The sequence below is a fragment of the Crinia signifera genome, chromosome 1 (assembly GCF_055691185.1).
Source record: "Crinia signifera chromosome 1, ASM5569118v1, whole genome shotgun sequence".
In the NCBI taxonomy this organism is placed as follows: domain Eukaryota; kingdom Metazoa; phylum Chordata; class Amphibia; order Anura; family Myobatrachidae; genus Crinia; species Crinia signifera.
The window spans coordinates 218485394-218503228 of NC_139217.1; the positions used below are offsets into that span (position 1 = coordinate 218485394).

General features: G+C 42.6%; 1 protein-coding gene across 4 annotated transcripts in view; it reads right to left on the reverse strand.

Annotated features, from left to right (window-relative positions):
- Nucleotides 1-605: 605 nt before the first annotated feature.
- MFSD12 (major facilitator superfamily domain containing 12) overlaps nucleotides 606-17835 on the reverse strand; it is a 231268-nt gene continuing 214038 nt past the window's right edge. For all 4 annotated transcript variants that reach the window (XR_014472966.1, XM_083179274.1, XM_083179273.1 and 1 more), the window contains one exon: nucleotides 606-768. Coding sequence is in view for 3 of the 4 variants with exons in the window: in XM_083179273.1 (XP_083035399.1) it covers nucleotides 642-768 (127 nt within the window). In the remaining variant the exon portion in view is untranslated. The remainder of the gene's footprint in view (nucleotides 769-17835) is intronic.

The window sequence follows — 17835 nt, forward strand, 5'->3', positions numbered from 1 at the left end:
GTTGTGTTTATGTAACAAGTCAAATTAAACTCAATAAATATAACTGAATATAAAAATTAGATTTTTTTTTTTCATTTTTTTTGAGGCAATGAGACCTGGCGTGGAAAAGTAATTGCTTGTTGGATACAGTCATGAAAGTCACTTACGTATCGGCCTTTGCGTCTCGCATTACCCCCTCTGACCTTTTCTTACCTTACTTTCTCCGTTTTGCATCTTTTTTGTGTTAGACATATTGAAAAATGCTGATGCAAAAGTGAATTCACATCATATACACATCAATTCGGAAAGAGTAGGTCTATACCTGTAATGTGAATTATAACAAGTAGAGAAACTTTGCTCTAAATGTTGAACTCCCATTAAGATTCCAAGATATTGCAGCCAAAGGTGAAAATTACTTTCCATAAGATTTAAATAAAAGTCACACTGGCAATTGTAAAATGAGTTCATTTTTTATTGCTCCTTTCTCCTGACATGTGGTTCTCAGTGAAGGACGCAGGTTGTAGTTAAAAGTCCATGTGAAAAGTTTACTGCCCTGCAGCTTATTGCTATATTGTAATATTATAACCTTCAATAAGGGCAGCAAAAATGATACTTATAAAATACACTGAAAATTAGTAGCAATTTTATTATTTTGGGAATTTTCATTTCAAAATGTGCAATATCAGATAAGTAGTTGAAGTGTTCATGTAACTCAGGTGTTCACTGTACTGTTTTCTTCTGAAGTAGGGGTCCAGGAAGTGTTCTGTATTGATGGGGTTGGGACTTGGCCTAGAAGACAAAAATATGATGGTGTGAGAATTACTATTGCTGTGTCACCTACACCTTTTAAGGGAAAGAAATAGAACAAGAAGTAACTAGATAAAAGGTCAGTTATTCAGCAATAACAATAGCATGAACATGCAGGGCTGCCACTAGGAATTTTCAGGCCCAGGACTGATTTCCAGTCTGGACCCCCCACCCCCCTATCTCCCCCCTCTAACCATCTCCCTTCACTTACCGCCTGACTCTTGCTCCCTCATCCCCTGCAGGTACTGAAGCACAGATTTCTTCAAAGCAGGACCCTGGCGACCAATTAAAACGCAGCACCGGCTGATGAGCCAATAAGAGCTCATGTACTGGCAGCCACTCTGATTGCCTAAAGGTAAACTAGCACTGATTGGCTCAAAAGCTGGTGCAGCATTTTAATTGGCCGCCGGTGCTTTGTTCAGTGCACAGAGCGCAGGCAGCACAGAGGAGGCAGTTGGGAGGGGGGGGGGGGGTTTGCTGTGGGCAAAATGAGCTGCCCAGGCCCTTCCAGAAGCTGGGGCACGGGACATCTGTACCCACAGCATCCCTTTGTCGGCGGCCCTGTGAAGATGAGGAAAAATATAGGAATATGCAGGTGGAAAAGAAAGTACAACTCAAAATAAAAAAGGGTACTCTTTACTTAGTTGGGCGCCCGTCGCGGTCATCGCGGGTACATTTATGTGTGGCCGCGACGCGACCGACGCGATGCCCGCGATTTCCCATTGAAACCCATGTTAAACATGGAAATCGTGTCGGTCGCGTCGCGGCCGGCCATAAATGTACCCGCGACGCGATGCTCCCGATTTACCATAGGAATCAATGTTAAAAGGCCCGATGGACCCGATTTTACTGTTAAATGGCTCAATGGACCCGATTTGGCCATAGGAATCAATGTTAAATGGGCCACAGAGCCCATTAACCCTTAAATGTCCCCCCAAATTTTTAACGCCACCCCACGATCCACGCCAACCCGAAGCGTGGCGAGCGCAGCGAGGCCGCGAGGGGCGGCGGTACGCGTCCTCCGACCTTTTCATGCCCTACTATCCACTAGGGCGTGGAGTGAGAATATAATAGTGTGGCGAGCGCAGCGAGCCACCGAGCCCGAAGCGTGGCGAGCGCAGCGAGCCCCGCGAGGGGACGCGGATACCTTCACAGTTATACGCGTCCCCTCGCGGGCTTCACAGGTGTCCGTGGCGACGCCGACACCTGTGAAGCCCGCGAGGGGACGCGGATACCTGTGAAGGTATCCGCGTCCGCTCGCCACGCTTTGGGCTCGCCACACTATTCTATTCTCACTCCACGCCCTAGTGGATAGTAGGGCATGAAAAGGTCGGAGGACGCGTACCGCCGCCCCTCGCGGGCTCGCTGCGCTCGCCACGCTTCGGGTTGGCGTGGATCGTGGGGTGGCGTTAAAAATTGGGGGGGACATTTAAGGGTTAATTGTGCCTATTTGGGCTCTGTGGCCCATTTAACATTGATTCCTATGGCCAAATCGGGTCCATTGAGGCATTTAACAGTAAAATCGCGGTCAATCAGCCTTTTTAACATTGTTCCCTATGGGAAAATCGCGGTCATCGCGGTCATCGTGGGCATCCCGATTTACCCGCGATGACCGCGATTTTTACCCCCGACGCCCGCGATTTCAATCGCTGGCGCCCATCTAGGTAAAGAGTACCTAAAAAAGCATATCCTACAAATCTTGTGCAGCCAGCAAACATACACACACATAGTGATGAATTGAGCACATATATTGGATCAGATAAAGTCTTGGGGTCTTTATTTTCATAGCAGGTAAACATCATACCACGTAATCAGCACAGTAAAGATGTTTATAGCATTTGAAGCATCACAGCACAATACAAGTTCTTCAGAAAGCTCCAGTGGTCCCTACTGTAGACCACACCCTGGCCTACCACTTGGGCAGCTAACCCACCTCCGGGTACATGGTGGCATAATCAACCACCATTATCATATATTGGTGCCCATGAGCAGATTTTTCCATACCATTCCTTTTAGAAGGCATGGAAAGGATAGGGAGAGGTGCCAGTGGAGCCCAAAACTCTGTCCACGGGGCCATCTTCTGGCACACTGGGCATTCCTGAGTGCCTCTTCACTGAGGCAGAGATGCCTGGCCAATAAGAAACTTAACTGTATATGTTGAAGAGTTTTCTCGTTCCCTAAATGGCCTCCCACAAATGTGTATGTACTGCTTCCAACACCAACCACACAAGCTTTTAGGGAACTAATAGCCAATCCACTCTTTTCCCCTATAAAGTAGTAATACGATACAGCAAATCATTCTTTAGCACAAAATATGACACCCCCTCTGATGGTAAAGCAGCAATCACCCTACCATTTACAAATGTAACAGTTTCAAAGGCGTACACCAGATTGCGGTCAATATGTTGGTTTCGCCCAAAGTCCTGTAATGATATCCTCTCATCAACAGGATTCCATTGGGCCTCTGTCTCCTGGGTTGATTTGTAGTCTCTGGTCCCCCAAATTGTCATGCCAGGTAACCAGCTCCTGCAGCAACGGGAAGTCACATCCCAGGATTAATGGATCAGGTGGTCTGGAGGTTACTGCAGCTACCACCTTTAATGGTTGGCCCTGTATGTTGAGGGGTAAGTACACCCGTGGACACTCCTCAACATCACCTGGATACCAAACACCCTGAAAGGAGGCAGGATCTTGTCAACTCCTGGAGGAACTACATTGGCAGCGACAATGATGAGCTCACTATCAGTATTAATAGAGACCCCCCCTGGGGTCTTCATAGTCATATGGGTAATAGATAAGAATTATTATAAAGAATATATAGACTAATAAGTTCTACAATAAAGTTACAGTGTGATTTGTAAAACTGTCAGCTGATATTTGGTTTCTGCAGCGTTTGCTAAAACATTAGGAGTTACACCCAGGTTTGAGGAAGTACTGTATGGTCAACAGTCTGAGAACCACAGAGTCAGCTAGAACCAGATTTCGAACCATGTAAGGCATAAGGTACTTTCCAGACAAACAGCATTAGGGGGCAGGAATATGGGAGGTCTAGGGTAATCAAGCTTACTGGAAGACCACTCCTTTGTTACAAGATGGAAGTGCATGCTTGCTACGCAGATCACGTCTGAACCAAACTCTGGATTGTAAACCCTCCCCATTGAGGAGGGTCATAATGAATATGAATGAATTTCCTGTAAGACCTTATCCCTGAAGGGAGGGGCATGCTTCTATTACGTTGTACAAATATATGTGTCCGTGTAAATAAACTTTAGAATACTTGCAATTATGATCCAACTGTTTGGTATCTTATTCTTGTATTCTTCTGATCAGATCAGTAAAGGTAAGGTAAAGCAGAGGTGACTGAATATATCGAAGGTAATTATTCACGCTATTATTATTCATCAGTGACCAGATCTCCCGGCCTTCCTACTGCACCAGTACCAGGGACAAGGTGGATTCAACTTGGGATACACCCCCCCCCCCCCCGCAGCAGCCATGCTGACCATCAGCCTAGCTGCTTTGCCCTCAGTGCAATTCATTGGCTCTCCCTGTTTAGGGCAGTCCCGTCGCACATTACCAGGCTCGCCGCTTTCGAAGCACACCATGGGAGGCAGTGCCTTTGGTCTAACCACTGGGACCTGAGTTCTGCGCTTTAGAACTGGCACGTATCCTGAGGTGGCTTTATTCAGCTTTCTCAGAGTGAGTTGCTGCTCAATCACCACTGCCATCTCCTCAAATTTCTGGGGGTCATCATGAAGGGCCCAATGCTGCACCGAGCGGTCTAACACCCGCATAGCCTGGTAAAGTGCAACTATCTTTAAAATCTTCCCTGCAGAGTTTTATCCGGCTGCAACCAGGCCCTTCCTAGCCGGGATAGTTTGGCCAGCTGAATCCTGGGAGGTTCAGAGCCCATCAGTCAAGAAATTCCTGGGCCCCATCACTCAAACCCTGTCATCCCTTGTGGATGCTTTCCTGTATCTATGAACATGTTCGCTTTTAAAAGCTCGGATCTTGAAAAAGGTCTAAACCTAGACCGAAACATTGATGAATTTTAACCATTAAAATTGTGATTTATCACTGGCTCTGATGAGTGCCTCTAATTTTTGGATTACTTCTTAAGGATAGGATAGGAGCGTGCCTCAGCCACAGTCATATCCACATATGTTCGCTGTGCCTCCCCTATAAAACAGGGAGCCAGCCTGTTAGACCATTCCTCCGCAGGCCATCCCAAAAGCATGGCAGTGCGCTCAAATGTACAAAGGAATGCCTCTGTCATCAGCTGGGGTGAGCTTCAGGAGCCTCTGCTGCTCTGGCTTCCTTTTCTGCAGCTCCTTCAATTCCTCATGCAACATCTGAATCTGGGCTTGTTGTTTAGCAGCCAGATCCTGTTGCCCTGCATGTATCATCTGGACCAGTGCTTGTTGCTCTGCATGTATCATCTGGATCTGAGCCTGCTGCCAGTTCAAACTTTTTTAGTAATTTCTCCATATCTCCCTGCAATTTCCCTTTAGGGGCAAACCTAGGAAGCTTAATATAATGTGCCAGACATTTAAAACAGATCAAGCCGACATCCTCCTCCTTTGCTGGCTATTTAACACACAACAGAAAACAAATTTTACAGCGGTATAATGGCCCTTTAAGAATGGCTGACCTTTTACACACTGCTATCAAATCCAAGTTGCCCTATTTTTACTACAACAGTCACAAACTGAGGAGGATTGCATAGGCTAAACAGTACTCAAGACACACTCTAATTAACCCTTCCTGGTTCTCAGTCCAGCTGCACAGTGTGCAACCAAGAAAAAAAAACTTGCCAGAGGTTCTGTTGCTGTATTGTAAATTCCAGCTGTACGGTCCCCTGTTTGGATGCCAAAATGTGATGAATTGTACACATACAATGGATCAGATCAAGTCTTGGTCATAGCAGGTAAACAGTATACCACGTAATCAGCACCGTTAACCTGGTTACAGCATACAGTTCACAGCATAGTCTAAGCACTTCAGGCAGCTCCAGTGGTCCCTACCATAGCCCACACCTCGGCCTATGACTTGAGCAGCTAATCCACCATCAAGAGCATTTTCCTTCTGCCCTGGAAACAAATATATCAACAGAGCATAGGTGCTGCAGATTACAAAAGCTTGTTGCTGCTACTGCTCCGAAACCTGCACATTACACTCATGTGGTGAGATGCCCTCTCTGCCACTATATAAAGTATAACACACACATACTGTACATATATATACACACACATACATATACACATATATATACACACACACACACACACACACACACACATAATTAACAGATTGTGGCACTAAGGACTGGAACAAACAATAGACAACTACACAGCCAGGGTGGTTGGTTGACGTTTCAGCCTTTACTTCGGCTTTTATCAAAACAGCTTTCATAAAGTAAAAGCCGAAGTAAAAGCTGAAACGTCAACCAACCACCTGTTTGTTCCAGTCCCGAGTGCCGCATTCTCTTAATTATTTGTTTCGAGCCCTGATGCGGCGGGTCCCACGTTAAGGGAATCGGGCGCATTTGATTGGTTGGAAGCGAGTGCCAGCACTTCTAAGTTCTATATATTTATACATAGATATATATATATATATATCCAAAAGACAAGCACCCTCCTCAGCATGTAGCAAGTGGCGCGGTGCTTCCAGCCAAACAATATACAAACGACCTCCAGAAGCGGGCACCCATGGACTTTAGAAAACAAGACTCAGCTCTTTGAGTTTTCTTAACAACCTTTCAGGCCTTTATTCTAGCCCTTCATTAGTATATGTGTTGCCTGATGAAGGCTAGAATAAAGGCCCGAAACTCTTTTGGAGATATATGTATATATGTATGTGTGTATGGCGGGATTCCCACTCCGGCATTTTGTATCAACTTCGTCAGAGGGCTGGCCTAATGCCGGTCAGCCGCATCCTTATAGCCGCCGGCAGCGTCCTTATTAAATTACATACATATAAAGTATTCATCAACCTTTGTTTTAAAAAAAATATATAATTTCCACTATAGGCATATATAACAATATGCTGTCTGGGCTAATTACAATTATAAACAGTTATACACAATGTCCTTTATAAAACAGAAGATATCTATTTCAATGCATATAAAAATACAGAAAACTTAAAATTATGTGCAACATAATAAAAATAAAACCAAAGTACATTTTTAGATGAGAAACTTTGTATTTTTAAATTAATAAACGGGGACATTTCTAAACCCTCATTAAGACCCGCTGGACTCAGCGCATTCAGACTATAGATCAAATATGATTCCTGTTTCAAAAGCCGCTTATCCCTGTTACCACCTCTCACATCCAATCTCACTTGTTCTAAAGCCATAAATTGCATACCTTTAGGATCACTTCCATGAAACTTCTCGAAGTGACGTGGTACACTATGATTGGACACTATTTTTGATATTTCTGTAATGTTCTAGTATCCTAATCTTAAGTGCTCGTTTTGTTTGTCCTACATTTTTTTAACCACAAGGGCATACTAATATATATTATATAGTATTACAATTTAAAAAGCCATTCATTTTTAACTCTTTACCATTTCTATCTTTCATTGATTTGGTATCTTTCATTCCATACGGACAAATCTTACACTTGCCGCACTTAAAGAAATGGTGGAAGAGGGACCAGATGGACCGTTAAATGAAATTTCAATAGGTAGCAGTCTGGGGGATAATTTTGTTCTAAGTGTCCTGGCCCTCCTAAACACCAGTTCTAGATGCACCCCTACTGCTTCTCCGAACCATATCCATCTTTATAATGGACCAGTATTTCGTCAATTTTTTTTTTAGCTCATTACTCTTTGTATTATACTACGTTGTGAATGGACAGACTATTACTTTATTTTCTGACCTTTTCTGATACTGGATAATTTCTCTCCTTTCCATTTTACGGCATTTATCCTTGGCTTCCTTGATTAATTGTGCCATGTACTCCTTTTTTTTTTTTTTAACCGTGTGTAATAAATTTCAGCTTGTTCTTCAAATTGTTGTAATGTGCTACAGTTACGTCGCACTCTAAGAAGCTGAGAATAGGGTAAATTTGATTTCAGTTTAATCAAATGGCAGCTGTCAAATTCTAAATAATTATGTCAACTTGTTTAATATAGGTACAAGTATTGATCATATTGGAATCTTCCCTCTCTGTTAAAGATCCAAAAATTCAATGCTTTTATTGGCAAACTTGTATGTAAAGCTTAAATTGATAAATTCGAAAAACTTCTGACCCTGACCATATCAGTATGATATCGTCGATATAACCTTTATATAAGGTTATATAGACTGCAAATGGATTGTTTGTTTATAATATATATATATATATATATATGCAGACGGGGGATCGCGGCACTCAGGACTTAATAAATGAAGGTACACAAAGCCATACCAATGACGTTTCAGCCTTTTAATAGGCTTTTCTCAAAAACAGCTTACGTAAGGCGATCCCCCGTCTGCATACACATTGGGGCTCTGCTCACGCAGCGTCCTTTCTGAGGGCACCAGGCAAGAAGCCACTAACAAGGAGCTGAGTGCCGGCATCTATTCATTGTATATATATATATATAATATATATATATATATATATATATATATATATACTTGCGTTGCTGGCGGCACTCTCAGAAATGAAAACACACACGATGGTGTAGTAAAGAACTCAACGTTTCAATTGTATTGGCACAATTTTCGTCAGGAGCAGAACAAAGATAAAACACACTTACCCAACCTAAATAGACAAACGGACAGTGAGGCAGGTCCACGATCTCCCCTCCTGCTTCCGGGATTCGGCGTGGTGACGTCACAAACAGCGCTTGAGCCGGCCAGGGAACGGGGGAATGCGTGGTTGCTGTGGCAACAAGAATAAACAAAAAGCGCAATCTTAAAGATGAACACAAGACAATAGAAAAAACACATTATGGCAATGCTACAGACTTTGCAAAGAATAAGCACAACCTGTTAAGAAGCAAGAGAACGCAGTATTCACAGCACCAAAAATAAATAAGAACTAGGTCATAGGAATGCATATAATCAAACAAACTATTAAGTTATAAAAAACATTTAAATGACAAGTATTCATTTAGACCATATGGAGATATGGTGTTAAGGTCATGAATCCATCTGGCCTCCAAACACAAGAGTTTTTTGTCTCTGTCACCCCCCCTAGGCATAATAGGAACATGATCAAAGATTTTATATCTGAGGGTAGCAAGCGAATGACGTGCATCCCTAAAGTGCTTGGCTACCGGCTGATCAGTGTCTTTTCCCTCCAGAGCTTTTCTGATCGCCGAGCGGTGTTGGGCAGCCCGTTCCTTGAAGGTGCATTTAGTTTTGCCTATATAGGCTAGTCCACAAGGACAATTGATCATATAAATAACGAATTGGCTGGAACAGGTTAAGACAAACTTGATGGGTATCTGTTTTCCAGAATGAGGATGTAGAATGTAATTCCCTGTTTGTAGATAATTACATGTTGCACAGCCAGTGCACTTATAGGAGCCCGGGGCTTTGGTCAAGAAGTGAGTCGATGGAGTAGGTGTCAGAGTGATGTCACTTTTGACTAACCAGTCTCGAATATTTCTTCCTCGTTTGTGGCAATTAAGCATACGTTTGTTCTTTAGTGACGGTAATTGCTTATCGGAAGTAAGCAGCGGCCAGTATCTTTTAGATGTAGATACAATATATTTACTGGCAGATGTGAACTTGCTAACAAGTGGAATAATTTCTTGGGTGACTTTGGGTTTAACTTGGAGGCACACACTTCTTGGGATTCCCAGAGCTTTGGCTTTTGCTGCCTCCAGATCTTTTCTCAGGTAGCCTCTATTGAGAAATCGATGCATCATATCATCCATCTGTTTGTCAGCTTGGTCTATATCGTTGGTAATTCGTTTAATCCTTAAAAATTGGGAGTAAGGCAGACCCTTGATCATTGATATGGGATGTTGGCTAGATGCATGTAGCAGAATTACCTGGATGTCACCTTAACAATACAAAATGGCAGTATTAACACCTGGGTTTACCACAAACCCACAGAAAAGAACACTCTGCTACATGCATCTAGCCAACATCCCATATCAATGATCAAGGGTCTGCCTTACTCCCAATTTTTAAGGATTAAACGAATTACCAACGATATAGACCAAGCTGACAAACAGATGGATGATATGATGCATCGATTTCTCAATAGAGGCTACCTGAGAAAAGATCTGGAGGCAGCAAAAGCCAAAGCTCTGGGAATCCCAAGAAGTGTGTGCCTCCAAGTTAAACCCAAAGTCACCCAAGAAATTATTCCACTTGTTAGCAAGTTCACATCTGCCAGTAAATATATTGTATCTACATCTAAAAGATACTGGCCGCTGCTTACTTCCGATAAGCAATTACCGTCACTAAAGAACAAACGTATGCTTAATTGCCACAAACGAGGAAGAAATATTCGAGACTGGTTAGTCAAAAGTGACATCACTCTGACACCTACTCCATCGACTCACTTCTTGACCAAAGCCCCGGGCTCCTATAAGTGCACTGGCTGTGCAACATGTAATTATCTACAAACAGGGAATTACATTCTACATCCTCATTCTGGAAAACAGATACCCATCAAGTTTGTCTTAACCTGTTCCAGCCAATTCGTTATTTATATGATCAATTGTCCTTGTGGACTAGCCTATATAGGCAAAACTAAATGCACCTTCAAGGAACGGGCTGCCCAACACCGCTCAGCGATCAGAAAAGCTCTGGAGGGAAAAGACACTGATCAGCCGGTAGCCAAGCACTTTAGGGATGCACGTCATTCGCTTGCTACCCTCAGATATAAAATCTTTGATCATGTTCCTATTATGCCTAGGGGGGGTGACAGAGACAAAAAACTCTTGTGTTTGGAGGCCAGATGGATTCATGACCTTAACACCATATCTCCATATGGTCTAAATAAATATTACTTGTCATTTAAATGTTTTTTATAACTTAATAGTTTGTTTGATTATATGCATTCCTATGACCTAGTTCTTATTTATTTTTGGTGCTGTGAATACTGCGTTCTCTTGCTTCTTAACAGGTTGTGCTTATTCTTTGCAAAGTCTGTAGCATTGCCATAATGTGTTTTTTCTATTGTCTTGTGTTCATCTTTAAGATTGCGCTTTTTGTTTATTCTTGTTGCCACAGCAACCACGCATTCCCCCGTTCCCTGGCCGGCTCAGGCGCTGTTTGTGACGTCACCACGCCGAATCCCGGAAGCAGGAGGGGAGATCGTGGACCTGCCTCACTGTCCGTTTGTCTATTTAGGTTGGGTAAGTGTGTTTTATCTTTGTTCTGCTCCTGACGAAAATTGTGCCAATACAATTGAAACGTTGAGTTCTTTACTACACCATTGTGTGTGTTTTCATTTCTGAGAGTGCCGCCAGCAACGCAAGTATACCAAGGGAAGTCTGCAAGGGCTTATCCGGGAGGGCACCCAGCAAATTATCTGCAGTAGCAGAGAGCCTGTTCATCCCCGCACTTGTATATATATATATATATATATATATATATATATATATATATATATATATATATATATATATATATATATATATATATATATATATATATATATATATATATATATAGAGGGGTATGTCATTCTTGCCTACAGTGTTTTACTTCATGTGTCTGGCAATAAAAAAAAATTCAATTGATTCATGCACTATGGCACTATGGAGCGCCTTCTCTCATTGTTGTTGATATCTATATATATCTATCTCTCTCTCTCTATATATATGTTCATCTTCTGATACTCCCCAAGTAGAGGTTAGAGAACCCTGAGGCACAAATCGCTGTCCATCACTGTCCCACATGATTGTATATATTATTGCCAAGGAATGTGAAGTAAGTACACACATACTGTACTATGTATCCTGCATCATCGGGTTGGGCCACAATGAACTCTCCCCCTGAGCAGCAGTGTAAATGGGAAATCACTTAGGCAGAATCCAGGCTAATCAGCCTAGTATCTGCTGCCGCGCCCATTAACCCATTATCAAAACGTGCAAATATCAAATACAATGGCTATACAGTCAAAAATACCATATAGTACAATACACGTGCAAAAGAGATTAATACAAATAATTGTACAAACACACAACATGAAAGAAGCTATGGTTATTATACCTTAAAAATACATAATATCAATTTATGTTGACCTACTGAAGTCAATATATAAAATAAGCTATAAATGTTACACTATGAAAACAATTTATTTATGAGAATATCAAGTTAGATCAGCACACTGATGCCCAAATATTCATTAAGTCCTCCCAGGGACACAGTACCCAGACGCGTTATCCAACGGGCCTCACATGTTAGTAACTGTAATCCCTGGTTATTCCCCCCCCTAATTGAAGGAGGTATGTGGTCTATCATCCTATATATCTCAAGGATGATGGACTATGTTTAAACTGGACAAAATGCCTACAGTAGATACAGGCTGTTCACTGGATCCCTTCAGGAACGCACCACGTATAGATGATGTGTGTGTTGGCATGTGCTCCTTAAAGGGGCGCTCCATCTTTCCAATGTAAGAGAGTCCACACTGACAAATAATTTGATAAACCGTAAAAGGGGCATTACATGTCAAAAAATGTCTAATATGTATGGATCTACCAGTATGGGGGTGGTTGAAAGAAGAGCCTGGAATTAGAAAACTGCACGTAGTGCAAATACACCTAATGCATCCTACCCTGGTCTGACGATTTCTAAGAACCGAGGGCGATGCATCTGATTTTACCCTAATGTTTTTAGATCGCTGAACGCTGGGGAGCAACCTGGTTTTAGATAATCCCAGCAAAGGGTCTGCCTGGATAACTGGTCAATGATGTCGTACAATCTTAGTAACTTCAGGGCTGTTGTGATTATAAATGGTAACCCATGGTAACCGATCAATCAGGTCCTCCTCCACCCGTCCGGAAAAAAAGAAGATCTTTTCGATCCTATGCCATAACCCTTTCTTTAGTAGCTTCTAATTCTAATGCAGGGTAACCCCTTTGTAAAACTCGACCAATCATGTCATCCATTTGACTGGATGCGACTTGAGGGTCCGATACAATGCGTTTTACCCTCAATAGTTGTGAATAAGGTAAACTATGTATGGTCGACCGAGGATGGCAACTGTTATATTTAAGTAGGTTGTTCTTATCAGTAGGTTTGGTGTAGAGGCACATAGATATTTGACCATCGGTAATTTTAAGCAACACATCAAGAAAATGCGCCTCTTGATTACTATATGAAAAGGTCAACTTAATCGGACTCTGACTGACATTGTGTTTATCGATCAAGGACACCAAATTGTCTGGGGGCCTCTCCAAAAAATCAATAAGTCATCGATAAATCAACCATAAAAAAGAATCCTGCCTGCAATTGATGGGTTGTCAAAAAATACCACTTGTTCAAGTTCGAACATAAAGACATTAGCATATGAGGGGGCAACTGCCGCCCTCATAGCCACGCCCATCAGCTGCAGGAAGAACTGTTCACCATAGACAAAAAAGTTTTTAGTAAGAACCAAAGACATACGTTCAATAATCAAGTTAACCTCAGGACCCTGGTACATCAGATTGTTGCATATAAAGTGTTTTAATGCTGATAATCCCAATGTATGTGGGATAGACGTATAGAATGTGCTTCCATCTATGGTAAACATATATACCTCAGGGTCCAGGATAGAAAGGGTTAATAACTTCTTAAGTAAATCTGTTGTATCTAACAAATATCTCGGGTGTGCACGTATACAGGGTTGTAACTGTCGACATAGATCGATACAGGTTGCATAAGGGAACCCCTGGCAGCATCAATTGGCCTCCCCGGAGGATTTTCAAGTGAATTATGTATTTTGGGGATGCAGTAGAACTGGGGTACGAACGGGTAAGAAGGAATTAATGCTTGCATGAGTGGTTTAGTAATGTAGCCCATATCTACTGCAGATTGTAACACCCCCTTTAATTCAGCCGTGAATACATTGTTTGGGTCAGATCTCAGACTACGATAAGTAAATATATAATTCAAATGCAAAATAACCTGATTATGATATTTGTCGATATCCATAATCACCAGTGCCCTGCCCTTATCAGCAGGACGGAACACTAGGGATCTGTCATCAGACAACAATTTAAGTGCACTACGCTCATGTCTACTGATATTCATATGGACAGGAGCATGATGTTTAACACTGTTATGTACCTCAAAGTTTGTGATTTTAGAAGAAGACAGGATGGATTCATTTTGGGATTGCGGATCAAACAATGATTTAGGTAAAATCTTCCGCAGATGTTTAGGGATTTCAGTTGACAGAGGCATATCAGGGTTGACCAACTGATTAGATTAATTCGGCGCTTTATTAAAGAACAGTTTTAAGTGGAGTAAACGGGAAAGTCTGTGGTGTTCCAAAGTCCACTCCAGGTCATTATGACCAGTCGGGGGGATAAACAAAAGTCCTTTAGATAGAACTTGTAACTCAATTTTTGATAGTTCACGTGAAGAAAGATTTACCACTACAGTCTCTATGTAACCATACATACATATAGTCCATATGGCTGGCACTCGCATCTGAGTAGAGAATAACTGCTGCGGTGACAATCTAGAACAAAGGTCTATTGACAGTCCAACAAATGTACACTGGTAAACAGCGGTCCCTCGCCAGTCTTGTAGCAGTGCAAAATGTATTTAATCAGGCAGGATGGCAGGGCACAGGTACAATCGTTGTACCCTTGTCTTGACAAGGGTACCAATAAAGTAGGTTCGAAACGTTTTCAAAGGAGGAGGTATCTTAAATTTAAATTGTTCCTTTATGTGCAGTATGAATCGCTTAAATAATTCAAATACGATTCATAAAAATATTTGATGTTATAAAGACCTGACCCCTCCCCTGAGACCTGGTCAATCAGGTCAGACCTGTATTAAAAATATCACCATTTCTTGACTTTACTATACAGTATATCATTGTCCAACGAATATCCTTTGTTGTACAGACCTCGTCATAAGGTGTATTATTCGCCACGCCCCTGGTGAAGTTGTTCTGATGAAACACGTTGGGTTTTAAAGAGCTTCTTATTTGAACAAAGTCTACGTTTTATTCCGAAAATTGACAGAAGACTTAATTGGCTAGGTGGTACCAAGTCTAGCGCACTCTGATAACCCAACCCCCCCCCCCCCTCTGTTCTTCTACATTCAGACTCTCACTAACTGGAGAGTCTTATTGGAGTAGCGGCTTGTTAGCTATAATATATAGCGGAGGCCATACAGCTCAAAGCCACCAAGTGTGTATGACCCGGCGATGAACGCTGCTGCACGCCTGGAAATCCGTTCATCTGCAGGTTATACCAGCAGATGAGCGGCTTTGAGGATGGCTTTGCATAGCACTGCGCTATGCAAAGCTGTCCTCCCGTCGGCGCCGGACATTGTCCATTGGCTTCATACAAGCGCTGTCCACAAGGTATGGCATGGTATTGCAAAATGGAGCGATAACTCTCCTTATACAAAATCCCTTTTACAGTTGTAGCCACTCTGATCCATTCCTATAATAGGATTAAGTGAGTAATTGGATTTCTATGCTAATCCCCTACTCTATTGTTCTATGTATTGTATTGCAGCTGAGAACAATAGGATAGCCATGGTGAGCCATGGCTTAAGGAAGATGAATGAGAGAGGCTCCATCTGTACCTTGTACAAATCTCCCACTTTACCAGCATCAAAGCAGCCCCAGACCATCACATTACCTCCACCATGCGAAGTCCCATGTTACGAAACAAGTAGGGATGAGATGTGTTGTATCAGTCCAGGATAGCTGATGCGTTTCGCTGTATCAGAACAGCTTTATCAAGGGATAGCTATTTGATGCCCCTGGATGGGTTTTTATACTGAGTACAGGAAGTATAGGTTGTTCAGATGATAGACATTAATCAGTCCAATTAAAGTTAATATAAAATAAAATATAAAAAAGGAGGCAGAATTACTTATACAATAATTAGTAACTGTGAGAATAAGAAGATTTGGTGAAAAACATGAGATAGAAAGATATAATCTAGAGCTTTTTTATATCTATATGTTTAGATAGCTCATAAACCTATTGGTGGATAATGGTCATGTGCCCCGGAGACCCAGTGTATAATCCATGGTCTAATAGGTAGAGTTTATTCTTCTAATATAATATGGTCCCTTGGATGCTGGGGGGGCGGAGGATGGAGTCAATGTTCAGATTTACATCATGTATATCTGAACATTGACTATCCTCCACCCCCCAGCATCAAAGGGACCATATATATTTTATATATATATATATATATATATATATATATATATATATATATATATATATATATATATATATATATATATATATATATATAGATACAAAAGTACCAACACACTCGCCATTCCTAGGAATGGGGTGCAAACAGCACCCACATCCCAGGGTGGGGTGCGGTGGCCTGTGACCACACACTCTAGTAAATACAAACACAGGGAGCCCAGCACTCACTACAACAAACTGACTCACCTTAACATTCAAATAATCAATAAATAAATAATGGGGTTTTAGTTCATGAATTGATCTTAAATGCATTGATCAATTCATGAACTAAAACCCCATTATTTATTTATTGATTATTTGAATGTTAAGGTGAGTCAGTTTGTTGTAGTGAGTGCTGGGCTCCCTGTGTTTATATATATATATATTTGAAATTTAAACATCAAATTTCCTCGTTAAGCTGCATGATGATAGATTGGGTCCCCCCGTTAGTGAGAGGGGGTTGATACTACTGAGAAAAGAAGTGAATTCACAAGCTGGACACAGTAGCCCCAAGAAGCCTAAATTAAAATAATTCTTTATCTGTCTTTCTCTAATTTTGAGGGTACTTATATGTTAGTTGGGCACCCACTATAGTTAATACGCTCATACCCCCACTATCCAAGTCGGAACAGAGTTGATTTTATATACAGATGGGTCTTCTCCCATCTTGGCAGGGGATGGCGCTGGCGTCGCCAGCCGCCATCCCCCGCCAGCGCCATGGCGATGTTGAGAAGGGGACGCGCGCGCACGAGCGGCGCGCGCGTCCCCTTCCGACGGCGCTTCCATCCGTTCCCCCGGGTCCCCGCCGGCGGTAACCCGGGGTCCCCGCCGCCTGCCCGCACCCCCCCCTAACCCTGTCCGTCTCCCTGAGGAGGAGACGGACAGGGTTTCCGTCGCGCTAGCGACGGAGACTGAGACGCGCGTGCGCGTGAGACGCACGCGCGTCTCAGTCTCCTCGCTGGCGTGGCTGCTGGCGGGTCGCCAGCGCGTACGTTCTGGCGACCCGCCAGCAAGGATGGGACCTGCCCCATCTGTAGTGTGGCGAGCGCAGAGAGCCACCGAGCCCCGCCAAGGGGATGCGAAAAACTAAGCAAATAGCTTAGTGGGTGCCCAACTAACATACAAGTACCATTTTGAGTAGTGCTAGGATGGTCTAACACTGGTTTGTATATATAATAACATTGGGTATCAAGTGAAGAGTGATTAACTGAGTACCCTTGTGATTTCTCAATTTATGATATCTATATATTTTAGATTTTGGAACCTATAATACAAGGTTTAACCCCCAGACACTGTAGTATTGCAGTGGCACGCAATGTGCGCTCCACAAGGTGGAAATGTTCCCATAGTGATCTATACGCTGTGGGTAAGTTGTGTGATTGAGCCCTACTGTGGTGGGATCGGCGGTGCATGGCGCGTGTTCGCTGTGTGGATTGTTTCCAAATTGTGGTGCTTTTGAATGGTGGGACGCTGATTGCTGCAGTGGAACGCATGTTTCCTGGATATGCGCTCCACCGGCCAGAAGTAACAGCTGTATGATGTGTATCCTGTGTGTGACCCACATGCCGAGTTTAGAGTGTGTGCTGGGATCTGTATATGGCGTGGTAGGTGTGTTGAGGGGTGCAACGATGGCTTCATATGAAAACTGGACTGGTATGTGCTGTATGTATATTTTAAGTTACCTGCTGTTGATGATGTGTTTTTGGAC